Source organism: Molothrus aeneus, chromosome 6 (genome assembly GCF_037042795.1).
Source record: "Molothrus aeneus isolate 106 chromosome 6, BPBGC_Maene_1.0, whole genome shotgun sequence".
In the NCBI taxonomy this organism is placed as follows: domain Eukaryota; kingdom Metazoa; phylum Chordata; class Aves; order Passeriformes; family Icteridae; genus Molothrus; species Molothrus aeneus.
In genome coordinates this window covers 52,091,188-52,106,934 of record NC_089651.1, presented here as the reverse complement: position 1 = coordinate 52,106,934, position 15,747 = coordinate 52,091,188, and the positions used below count along the sequence as shown (strand labels likewise).

Genomic DNA, 15,747 nt, shown 5'->3' with positions numbered 1-15,747 from the left:
TAAATTTTTGCAACAGAAACATTCTTTTTATTCCTCAAACAGCCATTCTTTAGAGCAAGGAGATTTGTCTAAATTCATGCTTACATCAGTGCATAATTTTAACATGTAGTTTCTCTGGGTATTTATATCCTCGAAAGTGGATCAGCTCCAAGAAGAAAGTTTTAGAAGGCTGGTCTGGAACACATGGGATGCAGATCATTCTCCTGAGATGCAGAAGATCTGCATTTAACTCCCTGCTCCCAATCAGGTCATTCAGGATATAAAAATACCCGCCCTGCTAAATGCTGCAATCACAGAGCTGCTTGGTATAATGAGATGTGTACATATCAAAGCCTTTATGCAGGATATGTAAATGTATGTATAAAGGTGTCTCTTGTGGTGCCCTTTGAACATCAACCGAGATTTCCCAGATGAACTGGCAAAGGCCACGTTCAGGCTGAGAATCCCAGCAGGTTTCAGGCTTTGGGCTGTTACAAACCCAGCAGCACTGGCCTACGCCTCATGTCTACTATTAGCACTTAAATCCTTAAGTAACTGCATAGCTATGTAGGTCTGCTGAGCCGCTTGGCTTCGGTCCCACGGCTCTTTGCAAGTGCACAGGCCGAGAGGCAGAATTCTGTTAACTCGCAGACTTATACTTGCTGCGTGAGAACGGGTGTTGTTTTCCCTGAGCAGGCGAAACGCGTTACCACAGCATCCCTAAGCTGTGATTCACCCGGCTACGCCCGGCAGCGCGGCCGGATCCTGCCCGGCGAGCAGGGCAGGGGCAGCGGTGCCGCCCTCCCGCAGCCCCTCGTCCCGGCCGAGGGGACGGCGGCGGCTGCACAGCCCGCACACCTCCACCTGCGCACACGCAGAGCCACAGAGCTGCACACCTCCACCTGCGCACACACACAGAGCTGCACAGCGCACACAGAGCTGCACAGCCCGCACACCTCCACCTGCACACACAGAGCTGCACAGCCCGCACACCTCCACCTGCACACACGCAGAGCCACAGAGCTGCACACCTCCACCTGCGCGCACACGCAGAGCTGCACAGCGCACACCTTCCTACACCCCCGCACTCCTGCACAGCCACGCACCTTAAATCCTTAAGTAACTTAAATCCTTGAGCTTGCACAACTGCACCTGCATACCTGAGCAACCGCACACCTTCACTTCCGCACCGCCGCGCTCCGTCCAGTACACTCCCGCACCTTCACCCGCACTCTCCCAGCCTCACACACCCGCACCCTCACGCACCCAGCCTCACACACCTGCACCCCGCACAGCTAAGCACCTCGCACTCCCTCACCCTCACACACCTGCACCCCGCACTCCCGCACACCTGAGTACCCCCGCGCTCCCGCACGCCGGCGCACCGGCCGCGCAGCAGAGACAGGGGTTCAGCACGGGGAGACAGAGGGTGACCGCAGCCCCACACTCCAGCCCTGGGCCGTTCCCGGCAAGAGCGGGGGGGGGACCCCGAGTTTTCTAGGCCCTTCCCTGCCGCTCAGCGGGTGCGGGGGGAGAATGGGCGAGGATGGCGGGGGGGCAGAGACCCCGGCCCCGGCCCCGCCCCCTTCTAGGACGTTCGGAGCGGGGCTCGGCAGCTAGTGATGTCATCCAGCACTCGCGCAACCGCTCTAGGCACCGCCCCTTCGGCACCGCCCCGCGCGGCTCCCGCGCACGCGCCCGCCTCCTTCCTGCTTCCCCCTCCCCCTGGAGTCCGGGCCGGGCCAATCGCTGGGGGCGCAGCGGGGCGGGGCGCGGGGAGCGCGCGCGCTCGCGCCCATTCAGCCGCCGGTCCCGCGGCGCCTGTCGCGGACGGCTGCGATTGGCTGCGAGCGGCACGGCCCCGCCCCTCGGGCGGCTTGTTCCGCCCCCGCCTCGCGGCCCCCTCCCCGCGCCCCCCCGCGCCGGCGGTGAAGGTTCCCGATGGTTCTGGAAGGAGGCGGATCCCGCCGTATATAAATCGGGCGGGCTGTGGGGAGCGCGCACTAGAGAGGATCCAGCGGCTGTGTCACAGCGTCAGTGCGGAGAGCAGCGATCCGTCCCCCTGCCAAGGTGAGCGGTGGGGGCAGCAGCCGGTGCTCGCCGGCGGTGGATCGGCGCAGGGAGCGTTTTCTGACCGAGCCCCGGGGCTCGGTGGTTGGGGCGCGGGGCTCGTGTTCGGAGTTGCGTGGGTGGTGGGGGTGGGGTGTGCTGTAGGAGCCGCGTGGCGCTGGTTGTGCTTTCTTCTGTGCTTCTCTGGATCCTGGGAAAGGTGATTGGGGCTTACAGTCTTGGTATAGGGGAAAAGGAGACTAGGGTTGGTGATTCTGAAGCCAGCTTTCTAAATTTGCGTTCTTGTAAGAATGGCGGCGGAGGTGGGGAAAGCGAGCAGCTCCGTGGGGGGTTCCGGTATGGCAGCGGAGCGGCGGGCGCAGAGGGCGGTTAGGGAAGGCTGTTCTTGTCCTGGGCTGCAGCTGCAGTGTCCCTTCCGCCTCGCAGCGTGCGCGGGAGGGCTGTGGGAGGCTGACCCGAGCACGCCTCGCTGCGGAGGTACCGGGTGGCCGGAGAAATCCGCTCTCAATGAATGGGCCCCCAGCCATGAGAATGCAAGATGGAGGAGCCGGGGGGGGGGGGGCGGCGGTGGGTGGAAGGCGCCGGACTGGGAAAGCGGCGAGGGCGAGGGGGGGGGGGGGGGGGGGGGGACGATGGGGGACGGGGTCGGGAGCAAGAGAAAAGGAGTGGCGGAGATATGGGGGAAGAAATAGGTGGCATAAGCAGAAAGAATGGAGTATTACAGGGAGAAGGAATAGAGATTAGAGGAAAGGAGTAGAGTGCCAGGAGGGAAAGGAGCGGCGGGGGGGAGGTTGAGAGTGGGGGCGGCAGGAAGGAAGGAGCGGGATAAAAGCGGGGGATGGAGGAGGGGAAAAAAAAAAAAGGGGGATGGGGGGAGTAAGCGGCGTGAGGGGACAGGCAGGCAGGAGATGGGGCCAGGAGCGGGTTCGGGGGCTGCTCCGCTCCGCAGCGCTCTGGGGGGGTGGGGAATGCGCGGGCGGGAGGCGGGGGCAGCCAGGGAAGGCTCTGGTAGTTTCTAGAACGTGCCGCGGTTCCGGCGGACGCCGCCAGGGGGCGCTGCGCCGCCGCTCCGCCCGCGGGCTCGGGGCGCGGTCCCGCGCGGGCGGGGGGAGCCGGGCCGCTCGCGGCGGGGGCCGGGCCTGCGCTCGGTGCCCTTCGCTGTGCGGGGTTGGACAGAGCTCTGTCGGGTGAAGGGTCGGCTCCTGCAAGAGGGGCAAACGGGCAGCTATAGCCGATGAAGGACGAGTATTTATTAACGCAAATATTTGTCCAGAGAAGCGAGTTCAGCTAAACAGTGTTGGTATCTAAGTTAGAGGTGGGGATAGCTGTGTATGCAAAATAGTCAGGGGATGCGGCTAAGAGAGAAATAATCCAAGTAAAGATTTTAGGTACTTCTGTGAAACGTGAAAATAAAGGTCGTATATCAATCCGTAAATTAAAGGAAGGAGAGAGGAGCAGTCCTGTTTTATCTTAAGTGCTGCAGGGTAAAATGAATGTAAAGCAAGCCTGTTGTAAAAGTCTTGTCATCTATTTTCTGCGTTCTTTAAAACTTCTGAATAGTTACTAGCTGTAAATAGGGTCTGGGAAGGGCTTTTTTATGTGTGTGTGTTCTCTGGTACTGAAACCACGTGGTTAAAAAACTTGATCTCAGAATACCATTGTCATTGCCTGTAAGAGAGTATATGTTAGGTAAGCTGTTCAGGATGGAATTTCAACTCCTCCCTCTCCTTTCACAGATGCCGGAAGCTGTGCAAACTCAGGACCAACCAATGGAGGAGGAGGTGGAGACCTTTGCCTTTCAGGCTGAGATTGCTCAGTTGATGTCTCTGATCATCAACACTTTCTACTCCAACAAGGAAATCTTTCTCCGTGAGCTGATCTCCAATTCCTCTGATGTAAGTGCCAAAAGTATTCTGGTTAGTTCTGACAAATACTGACATTTTCTAGGAGTAGCCAGGGAATGCTTAAGCATGTCTCTTCTCTTACAGGCTCTGGATAAGATAAGGTATGAAAGCTTGACTGATCCAAGCAAGCTGGATTCTGGGAAAGAGCTGAAAATTAACCTGATTCCAAACAAGCATGATCGCACTCTAACCATTGTGGATACTGGCATCGGCATGACCAAAGCTGACCTCGTCAACAACCTTGGTACCATTGCCAAGTCTGGCACCAAGGCTTTCATGGAAGCCCTGCAGGCAGGTGCTGATATCTCCATGATTGGTCAGTTTGGTGTTGGCTTCTACTCCGCCTACCTGGTTGCCGAAAAGGTGACAGTGATCACCAAGCACAACGATGATGAGCAGTACGCTTGGGAGTCCTCAGCAGGAGGATCCTTCACTGTCAGACTGGATAATGGTGAGTGTTCAGTGTTCCTGCTCAATGGCATCTTTTAAAGACGTTTGGCAATGGTGCATAGTCTGCCTTGGAAAAGACACAAGATAAACTAATGCAACTAATGTGTCACATCAGGCATAGATCCAGGTCTTACCCTGTAATTTCTGTTGGCATAATTTGATATGTATGGAATGCCTAGGTAAACAGTGCATTAAGCTTTCAAAGCTTACACATGGAAAAGTATTTGTAAGATCTCAACAACTTTGTATGCAGGGTCTTTAAAGACCCTGAACAGAGTAGTATACATCTTCTGAAGCTTGTTTGAAATACATGCAGTAAACTTGAGAAAGCATAACCTAGGCTGTTTTTATACACAGAAGCTCCATTTTGCTAAGGTGAAAAAAGAGCTGATAGAGCACTGTGGTTTTTAAAGAGTTAATAATTGAATCTGCCCTGCTACAGCAAGGTAAAACATGTAAATTCCATTCTAGGTGAACCTCTGGGCCGTGGAACCAAGGTCATCCTGCATCTTAAAGAAGATCAGACTGAGTACCTGGAGGAGCGGCGAATCAAGGAGATCGTGAAGAAGCACTCTCAGTTCATTGGCTACCCCATTACACTCTTTGTACGTATCTTGCTTGAAATGCTAAATAAGTATTACCAGTTTCACAAGTGGGAGTTCATGTAAGAAGGAGCAGTCAATCTTCCTTTGGTTAGTTTCAGTTCTCTCAGATACTACACTGAGGAAGCTCTGGGGAAACGTAGTTCTGTTACTTAAAATTCTATTTCACAGGACTATGTTAAAAAAACCAATGTTTTCCAAGCCAGTAGTATTTGTTCCCAAACAGTTAATCTAGGTGTATTGTTAGGAGCCATTCAGTGTAATGAAGCTGAACAGTAAAAACTTGGCTCGTAGCACATGGAAACACCCACTTGTGTCAGCACTCAGAATGAGAGTCCTCGGAGTGTGGGAGGGAGAGCTTGACACCATGTTCTTGAGGTTTGCTGGCTTCGTGAGGCTGCAAGGGATACTTTAGCACTGTTACTTACTAAATTTACAGCTTTTGCAATTCAAGTACTGATACTGTTTCATAGGTGGAGAAGGAGCGTGATAAGGAGGTGAGCGATGATGAGGCTGAGGAAAAGGAAGAGGAAAAAGAAGATAAGGAGGAAAAGACAGAGGATAAACCAGAGATTGAGGATGTTGGTTCTGATGAAGAAGAAGAGAAGAAGGATGGAGATAAGAAGAAGAAGAAGAAGATTAAGGAGAAGTACATTGATCATGAAGAGCTCAACAAGACCAAGCCCATTTGGACCAGGAATCCAGATGACATAACCAATGAGGAATATGGAGAATTCTACAAGAGTCTGACTAATGACTGGGAAGACCACCTGGCTGTAAAAGTAAGTTTTTCTCTAGAGATACAGCTACAGTTGCTGTATCTGTAGATATACACTGAAGGTGGAAGGTTGCTTAGTTTAGCATGCTGCTAAACTGATCCATTATGCATTGATGTTCATAATCTGGATTAAACCTGCAGTCAGGAAGTGCAGGTGCCTTCCCAGTTAATAGTTTAGTCACCATGTCTAATTGAACTTGAGACTAGGTTATATATAAGTACAAAAACTGACTAGGTTTGTAATTTGTCATTGAAAAGGTTTTGTGCCTTTTGTTTAAAGATGGGGGAAGTACCATTGGAGCATGTTTGCTTTCTAAATCTCAGTATACTGTGTAAGGAGCTGAATGTGCTCTGAATTGGCCATAATGTAACACCAATTCAGTGTGTCTGTCTGAGGACAGGCTGTTCTCACCAGTGTCTCAGCTGCTCTGTAATCTGATCTTTGATGGGTTGCAGTTTGTGTTCTGCATTTGAAGAGCTGTTTAGTGGTTATCACAGTGGAACCAGGCAAACTGACTAAAATTATCATCTTGTTTTCTCACAGCACTTCTCTGTGGAAGGGCAGCTGGAATTCAGGGCTCTCCTGTTTGTCCCACGGCGTGCACCCTTCGATCTGTTTGAAAACAGGAAGAAGAAGAACAATATCAAACTGTATGTGCGCAGAGTTTTCATCATGGACAACTGTGAGGAGCTGATCCCTGAATATCTGAGTGAGTATAGTTCTGCAGAAAGTGTTCCCTGAAAAGTTAGAAGAACTGCTTAGCTATTCTGTAGTTTCCTTTCGTATGTAAAGAAATCTGGAAGGGGGAAAATTTCAGTTCTAAACAGCTGTTGAGCAGTTAAAAAAGTATTGCTTAGTTCATGTTTATTGGGGTTCTTTGGAAACAAATTGACAATTTCCAGTGGACAGAGGCAAATGTAGGTAGAGTTGACTGGTAATACTTGTTTGAGACTAACAAAGGTAATTCTGTTTGCAGATTTCATGAGAGGTGTGGTAGACTCTGAGGATTTGCCTCTGAATATTTCCCGTGAAATGCTGCAACAAAGCAAGATCCTGAAAGTGATCCGGAAGAACTTGGTGAAGAAGTGCTTGGAGCTTTTCACTGAGCTGGCTGAAGACAAGGAGAACTACAAGAAGTTCTATGAGCAGTTCTCCAAGAACATCAAGGTTTGTAGTCTTTCTGCTGAGCACTGCTGATACTTGCAGTTGCAGATGGGTGACTGTGGCAGTTCAGTATTTACCTGAAGGAATCACTAAATGATTTTTCTTCTTGCTTTTTGTAGCTTGGCATCCACGAGGACTCGCAGAACCGCAAGAAGCTCTCAGAATTGCTGAGGTACTACACATCTGCATCTGGTGATGAGATGGTTTCCCTGAAGGATTACTGCACTCGGATGAAGGAGAACCAGAAACACGTCTACTACATTACTGGTGAGTTGGGACCTGAAATGGTCAGGCCAACACTGTGTGTAGGTTTACTTTCTGGGGGATTTATAAATGCTGTTACAGGGTCCCCCGTTCCCTTGCTTGGCAGGAATGGGAAGCATTTTTTACCTGTAAAAAATGTATTTCAGGAAATAATTGCTTCCAAATCAGTTAGGAGTATTAAATGCTGGAGTGTCAGTTTAAACAGCTTGAGTATCTTTTGGGCTGTTGATGCCCTTTTTTCCCTGTGGTTGGGCCACGAAGCACCACAGCTGTTGCATAGGCTCTGCAGAAGCTGAACAAGCTGCTCTTAGTGCTGAGGTTCATCTGTGGTGTTGTTTGTTGCAGGTGAAACAAAGGATCAGGTGGCCAACTCTGCTTTTGTGGAGCGTCTCCGCAAGCATGGGCTGGAAGTGATCTACATGATCGAGCCTATTGATGAATACTGTGTGCAGCAGCTGAAGGAATTTGAAGGCAAGACCCTGGTTTCTGTAACAAAAGAGGGTCTGGAGCTTCCAGAAGATGAGGAGGAGAAAAAGAAACAGGAGGAGAAGAAAGCAAAGTTTGAAAATCTTTGCAAGATAATGAAAGATATCCTTGAAAAGAAAGTAGAAAAGGTAAAAATAGTACTTGGTTTACCTGTGTGTAAAAGTCAATCTAAAATGAATTTTGGGTAAATCAGTTGTACTTGTTAAAATGCTTAAATTGCCAACTTGTGCTTTGCATTCCCTCTGCAGGTTGTTGTGTCCAATCGTTTAGTTACTTCTCCATGCTGCATTGTAACAAGCACGTATGGCTGGACTGCCAACATGGAGAGGATCATGAAAGCGCAGGCATTACGGGACAACTCCACAATGGGATACATGGCAGCAAAGAAACACCTGGAGATTAATCCTGATCATTCCATCATTGAAACACTGAGGCAGAAAGCAGAGGCTGATAAGAATGACAAGTCTGTGAAGGATCTTGTCATCTTGCTGTATGAGACAGCACTGCTGTCCTCTGGCTTCAGCTTAGAAGACCCTCAGACACATGCCAACCGCATCTATAGAATGATCAAACTTGGGCTGGGTAAGTTACCAAATCTGTCCTGGCTCCTGTGAACTTGGGGTGTATTTTCTTGGTCCTGCTTGGTAGTGTGGAAAATGAACCCTCAGGTGCTGAAGTACTGTGGAGATAAAAGGTTTGGATTGTCCTGTCAGCATTAATTGGGTGTGTGTTTCCTGCACAGGCATCGATGAAGATGACACTGCTGCAGAGGAAGCCAGTCCAGCAGTCACTGAGGAGATGCCCCCTCTTGAAGGAGATGATGACACATCACGCATGGAGGAGGTGGATTAAACGAGTTTACAGGAACTCATGAATGTTTCCTTGGCTAATATGAATAAGTTATATTTTGTATATTATGAATGTTACCTGCCAAAAAAAATCTTTGACACTTTGTCTGCATTCCCTCTTTATATTTATTTTCGAAGATGTTATACCTTTATTTTTGTTACATTGCTTTTTCAGCTGATGTGAGATAAAAATGCCATTGAGGGAATATTTTCTTTAACACTGTACAACCCTAAACAGGCAAGTAAGGAGTAGTTATTTTTGTCTGTATTAGCTGGTTGCAGGTGGCAGGGGTTTTGACTTATTCTTAATTGCCAGAAATGTGGAAAGAAGTAACGGAGATGGGAAGACATCTGGGTGTTCAAGTTTGTTTAGTGTTACACAGCTCTTCAATTCTTAAGTGTCTAACATACAGTACCTAGTAACTAGGTATCTAGGAGAGCTGAATCTCTTGGGGAAGCTTTAATCCTTCTGCTCCTAACAAGGTCTTGATGTTTAAAGTTGTTTTTTATACTGTTCAAGGATTCTGGATTGCACTCTACCATAGAATAGAATCCACTGTAAATCTCTTGTGACTTATGCAACTCTGCATGTACAGTTCAAACCTAGAACTGTAAGAATAAAAGTGTTAAGAATTGAGCTGTGTCACTGACTTGTCTGTTCACTCTGAAATAAAACTGTTCTGCCTATGCCCACACGAGTTGCTGTTCTGGATCCTGAGCTCCAGCTGCTGCCCTCAATATGTAATGAATAGAGTGTGCTTGGTGATCCCACTGCAACACCAGTGCCACGCCAGAGCAGGAAAGGGTCTCTGGAAAAGTGATTTGCTCTGAGTTGGGGTATAATTCACAGGGATGGTTCAGTAATTTTCTGAAGTCTGGGTGAATGGAGCTGCACCTCTGTTCCATGGTGCTTCTGGGAGGTGGTAAGAGCTTTTTACCTGAGAAGTTGCCAGTACCATCACAGAGCCTGCCAGGGAATGAGGTGGTTGTGCTGCATTCTGTATTCCTTGGCATTTGTCTTGGAGAGTAGCAAAGAGAAATTCTTTGTAAGCAGTTCCATTCAGCAGTTGGGCCTTGGTGCCTCTTGGGTGCCCTTTTGCTGACTTAAGGCAGATTGTATTTGGTGCAATGTCTTAAATTCAATTAACTGACTGGGAGGAGGAGGGATTTAAGGGCAGGTTCTAACCAGCTTGCCCTGCAGGTTTCCTGTGTCCATTTGTCCTGCTCCATGATACAGGAGTTCCCAGTATAAAATAATTCACATATATATATTACACTGGTGTGTTGGTGTTCTCCTTTGTAGTAGGGTGAAAAGATGGGAGTTTCTGGCTCCAAGTATATTTACAGGTACCTAAACTCAGTTTCATGCAAACCAATTCAAAATGAGTTGGACAAGTTGTGGTTTGTAAGGAGACCTTTATGTCAAAGCAGCCCTTGGTGGGGAGAGGCTGACCCGTTTTTTGGCTACACTGCAAGCTGAGGAATTCAAGCTGGTGTCTCTATATGTCAGTTCAACAGACTGAGCTGGTCACACAGCTCCAAATCTGAATCCTGTATCAAAGATGAGAAATAAGATGGGTATGAAAATGAGCTGCTTCAATGCTGCTTACACAACTGCTGAAGGCTGAACATATGTAACATGTGGGGCATTTGTCTTCCACACCTCACATTCTGTATCATGACATGAAATGTTCAAAATCATTTCACGTGGTTACCTCATAAAAGCCTGCAGAAGAGGCTGGTGCCTGCCCGTCAGTGAAAGAGCACTGTCAAAGCAAGGGCATCATTTCCATGGAGCTGCAGCTCCCCCACAGCCCTGCCTGGGGACTATGGGGTGTGCTGTGATCTCAAGTGTCCTGTGCCTGGCAGGAGCTGTTTGCTCAGACTGGCTGAGGTGTCCCTGTGTTCCATCACCACCCCTCACAGTGATGGATGTACTGCTGCTGTAATAACGAACATGGCATCGAGCCAGATGCAGAAAGGGAAGTTACAGTTTCTAATATGTGCACCATTATTGACTTCAGTTTTTTGTGTGGGTGACAGAAGCAATGATCAGGAGGAAAAGACTTTCCTTCTGTGATGTTCAGTCTTGGAGGTTATCAGAAGAGCAGACTTCAGCAAGCTTTAGCTGTTGCTTCAAGACCTCAGTGTCAGAAAATAGGATTCAATAGTATCAAACCTAAGGGAGATTCTAAGGTATGTGTGACTTGTGACTAAAATCTATTCTACAAGATCTTGTGTAAAGAATGGTGAAAGTGTCTTCCAGTTAGTAACACTGGGATTTAAAATTTATATAATGCTAAAGACTTTTCCACTTGGTCAGTGATGGCACAAATCTTAACCTCTCTTGAAAACTAATTTAAGAGAATAATTCAGGTGAAACTTGCATGCTATCTGCAGTATTTCTTGCCCTGAGAACGTGTTGGGTGTTTTTGAATCATTCTCTGCATTACACTGGGCAGCCAGACCATAAGAAACCTGGACTCAAGGGAGATCAGAGCTTGTGGGGCTGGCACAAGATCTGTGCAGGGCCAAGAGTGATGAGGAGTGGCAGAGCGCTGGGAAATGATGGGAATGAACCCTGGAGCAAACTTGCTGCACCCCTGGGACCCTCGGGCCCCCTCCTCACCCCCACTGCAGCCACAGGGCACAGCAATGGCATCCCCTGTGTGCCTGGAAGGGGGACACCCAGCTCTCCCTTGGCATGCTCTGTGTGACTGTCACTGCTGCCTGGCCCTGCCCAGAAGGGCTCAGGGGTGCTGTGGGGGACTCGGGCTGTGCTCCCCCTTGCAGCCACCATTTCACCTGCAGCCCCTCGCAGACCAAGCAGCCCATGGAGCCCAGACCTTGCTGCTAACAAGAATCTGAAGCTAATTTTGGGCAGCCTTTGTGGGAGTAACGAGTCCCAGCCTTGTGTTTGGGTGGAGCAGGATGGTCATTTGTGCTCATTGAACTCAGCTGGAGCTGCAGGCACTAACACTAAGTGAGCCTCCTCAGCTCCCACTTCAGCAGTGGGAGGTGCTGTGGGGTGGTGGCTGAGGTTCTTGGTTGCTATGTTTTGAAAATGGTTGGAGATTCTGAGGAGAGGGAGTAATCATCAGATTTTTAGTCTGGGTGGAGAAGCTGAGGAGATGGAAAGGCAGGTATGGGGAATAAAAGTGCAGTAAGAACAGGGTCTAGCTCAGCTGGAGGCAGAAATGGGGTGAAGGCTTGTGAGCTGCTCCCAGTACAGCTGCTGTCACTGTCACCTCCACTGGGACTTGTTCCTGGTGCCTTTTCAGAGCAACAGCCCACTGCTGGCTTTAGAGTGAGATGTTTGTTTTGCTGAGGTTTTTATACAGTAGTACCTTCTGCACTGCAGAAAGATGCAAGAAAGCCAGCTAGGATAGAGATAATGGCAAGAAAAGGAATTTGATCTGGAAAAAAAGTAAAGGGAGTTCCTAATTTCCTATAAAAAGAACAAGAAGAAAGGAAATGGCAATGTGGCTTTTAAAGGGTCAAATAAAATGTGCTTCTTTGTGAAAAACAGACCTGATCCATAGCTCTCTGGTAACTCTGAAAAAATACTGCTCCTGGTATTTAAAAACAGTAAAATTGCTGTGCTTGTAAATTGCTGTGATTGTAAAAAGATTAAGAAGATGCTCAGAAAGCTCTTCTGTGTCCAGCTACAACAGTCCTTCTGCTCCAGGGGAGATCATCTGCTCCAGAAATCACAGCATAAACATCTCTGGTCGCCCTGGCTGCCTCTGGAGGGAGCAGGGGGTGAAGAGGGCCTCCACTGCTGGCTCTCTGTCAGCCTGAGGGTCCTGTGAAGGAAACGGGCTCCAGAAAATAAACTGGTGAGAGCACAGGGGAAGCGTCGCACCCCTGGCCACCAGGCCGTGCAAACGGGGGGTCTGTGCTTTTAAATATACATATATATAATATATACATGTGTATTTTGTATGCACATGGGAAATGCAGTGACTAAAGGAGTGCAGGCCCCACAGAGGTAGCGCTGGAGCCTTGCAGTGGCACAAAGGACTTTCTTTCACAGGAGGGTTTCACTCCCGAGTTTTCTTGCCGAATTCCGTGTTCGGAAGGAGCAGCTCCAGGTGCAGGAGGTTGAGCAGGGCCCGTGTGAGGGTGCGGGGCGGCGGGCCCGGCCCATAAAGCGGCAGAGGCGGAGGCGCCGGGGCCGCCATGGCCTCGGCTGGCAGGAGGCAGCGGCGGAGGAAGAGGCGGGAGGCGGGGGAGGACATGGAGCGTACGGGAGAGAGGGAGGGAAAGGGAGCCCCTGTGACAGGGCCCTGAGGGGGGAAGGGGATGTGGGAGTGGACAGGGACTGAATTTGGCAGTGGGGACCTGGAACAGGGGGCTGGCTTATGGCACAGCTTTGCATTTATCCCTCTCTAGTCTGGTCGGTTGTCTTCAGCACAAATACCTCTTAAAGCATTCAGAAAACTTGCAATACCTAAAAGAAAAGGAAAAAAACCCTTATGGTCTGGTATAAGCTTCTATAAAAAAATTATATTTTCCTCATGAATGAAGGCTTATTGTTATAGAAGACAGTGGGTGCTTCTTATTTATTTTTAAACAGAAGCTGCCTTTCATTATGTGAAGGACTGATCAACTTTTCTAGCATAAAGGGAGTAGCCATGTCTGGGCATTTTATCTCAGAGAAGGTTTTCTCTAATGTGCTCTCCTACCCTCTACCTGTTTCAGTAGATGCTCAGGAAAAGGAGGATTCTGTTAAAAGCCCAGACTGTGTGGAAAGACTGGCACGAAAATACATGGTAACTTTTTAAATTGCTACTTTTTCTACCTGTCTACTAAAAGACAATTCAGAAAGTATTTGTTGGTTTGCCCTTGGCCTGATGGTGCAGCTGCCTCGGCTGGAAAAGATTGCATGAAGAACAGGTGTGGATGAATTAATTTAAATGGGAGGGATGGAAGCAACTCCTCCACTTCTGTGCTACCCTCTGGGGACGAGGGGAGCTGTTTGTTTGTAAGGTCTCTTTCTAAGCAAGAGCTTTAGAAGAAATGAGGATGTTTTGAGTCATTCATGTGCAGTTACATTTCTGAGCTGTAGGGTTACCAAAAGCAAAGAAACAAAGAGAACCACAGTGCAAATTAAAAAATGTGTTGTAAAGTTACTCACAAGGCTGGAGTAACCATTGTTAGCAAGTGTGAGGCATGCTCTGGACTGCTTCCCTTTGTGGTTTTGGGGTAAGGAGTGATGAGAGAGGCTTCTGTTTTCCCCTTATATCTCACTTGCACAACCCAATCAGCACAACTGTGGGATATTTGGGAAGACAAGCTGGCTTCAGATGGGGAAGCTTTGGAGAAACTCAGCACCCACAGTTGGTACTAGAACTTGAGCTTCAGCCTGAAGCTACAGTAACTTCTACTTTGAGTGGAATTTCTTTCCTTTCCTCCTCTGCAGCAGAAGTGCACAGTGGAGTCAAGCACAGAGTCTGAGTCTGAATCCAGGGCAGAGGTAAGGACTGGCTCTGCAGTGTTCTGATGGTGATGTGATTCCCTGATGTGCATCCAACCCTTCCTTCAGCCTCAACAGGGAGCCTCCAAGACATGTTGTGGGGTTGTTGATTTTGTGCCTGGAAAAAACCCAAAACAACCCCAAACCCAATATTCCCCTTTCCATTGGGCTCTTTCTTACAACTGTTATTAACTTTAGAAAAGTTGATTCTAGGGGGATGAGGCAGGAAAGGGACAGTGTTTTAGGCAGACACCTGCTAAGAAAATGCTGACCTGAGCTGTTCCTGGTGGTTAACTTTCAGCAGCTCTGGTCCAATGAGATTTCTGCAGCTCTGGGTGGAGAACCTCAACCTTCTGACTGTCCCTTTTGGAGGAGATTAAGAGCAGCTCTGTTGCTGTGGCAGTTAGTTATAGATATTGGTAACTTATTAAACATTGTTCTGTCAAACCAATGTGTTTAGTGCTGATGAAAAAAGACCTGATGCTGGAATGGAGAACAAAATACTTAAATTTGTGGGTAAAACTCTTTGGAATTGACGCTCACTGTTGGTCCATGTGAATCACTGTGCTTTGGGACTTGGAGAAACTGCCTGCCACCACTTCACCTTCCAGAAAGGTCAGGGCAAGGCTGGAGTTGTCTGTTCTCCTGTGAGAAACCAGGCTGGAAGTGCAGCTGTGTGATGGCAGGGCAGGGTGGAAGGGGGGCTTCCACAGGTCCCAGCCTGAGCAAAGAGCTGGCTGCTCTCACGGAGGCTGCTGAGGCAGGGGCCAGGACTGGGGGGTTTCTGTGCTCTTTGGGGAAGCAGAAGGGCTTGGTGGGGGTGTCTCTGTCCTTGAAGCAGCACAAGAATACACGGTCACAAATGGGCTTGGACTTCAGCTCCTCTGATAAAGCCTTTGGTTTCCTGTTGAGCCCAGATTCCTGAGCCCTGATTTGTCTCAGCTGTGCTCAGTTCTTCCCCTTCCCACTGGAAGCAGCACAGCACTGACTGGCAGGGTGTTTTCTGAACACCTGTGGTGGATCCTTTTCAAGAACTTTCCCACTTTCCTTGCTGTTAACTTCTTTTCCTTTGTGAGACTTGGTACCTGGGGTTTGCTTTCTAAAGGGAGTCTCCCTATATGGCTTTTTTTTTCCCCCCATTAATGGGCCAAGACTCTAAGCACTATTTCAGAATTTCAAATCATCCCCATGTGAAAGAACAGAAAGGGACCTGAGTGGGAGGGAAGGTCTGTAAAATGTATCCTGACTACTACTATTTAAGTGCTAATTTGGTTTATTTTTCTGGTGCCATGTAATTACTCATTGTTCTCCTTAGGGCAATGCTTTAAGTGCACAAAGACTTACCCTGGCTCTATTTGAGGTTAACTTTACCAAGCCTTTACAAGTTAGACTGAGACACATTTTTTATTCTTTTAGCAAAGTGATAATCTGGCTTCCTCTTTTCTAGGATTTCCACCTACTCTGTTTTTCATTTGGCAGCTTAAGGGAAAGTGCCTGATAAACCTATGTTAACTTTTCTTAAATAGGTTGTGCCTAGCCCACTTGCTGGAGGACCCAAGAAAGCAAAGGAATCCAGGGGACTACAAGTAGGTTTTGGGTATTACACAGTTCTTCGTCTAGCATCCAAAAACTAAAACAGAGGTAGGGAGTGTATGGATAAACAGAAAAGTTTCCACAGCAAGTCTGTGACTTAGGTTGGAAGGGATTTTAAATTCCATTGTA

The 15,747-nt window shown here is 48.6% G+C and overlaps 1 protein-coding gene across 1 annotated transcript; it reads left to right on the top strand.

The window, feature by feature from the left end:
- The first annotated feature begins 1,920 nt into the window (after window positions 1-1,920).
- Window positions 1,921-9,183, top strand: HSP90AA1 (heat shock protein 90 alpha family class A member 1). The gene is made up of 11 exons (XM_066552516.1): window positions 1,921-2,049; window positions 3,786-3,944; window positions 4,038-4,404; window positions 4,875-5,008; window positions 5,479-5,787; window positions 6,328-6,493; window positions 6,761-6,951; window positions 7,068-7,215; window positions 7,558-7,826; window positions 7,947-8,280; window positions 8,441-9,183. Exons 2-11 carry the CDS (start codon window positions 3,786-3,788, stop codon window positions 8,548-8,550), a joined length of 2,187 nt encoding a protein of 728 aa, XP_066408613.1. The 5' UTR covers window positions 1,921-2,049; the 3' UTR covers window positions 8,551-9,183.
- Window positions 9,184-15,747: the final 6,564 nt, after the last annotated feature.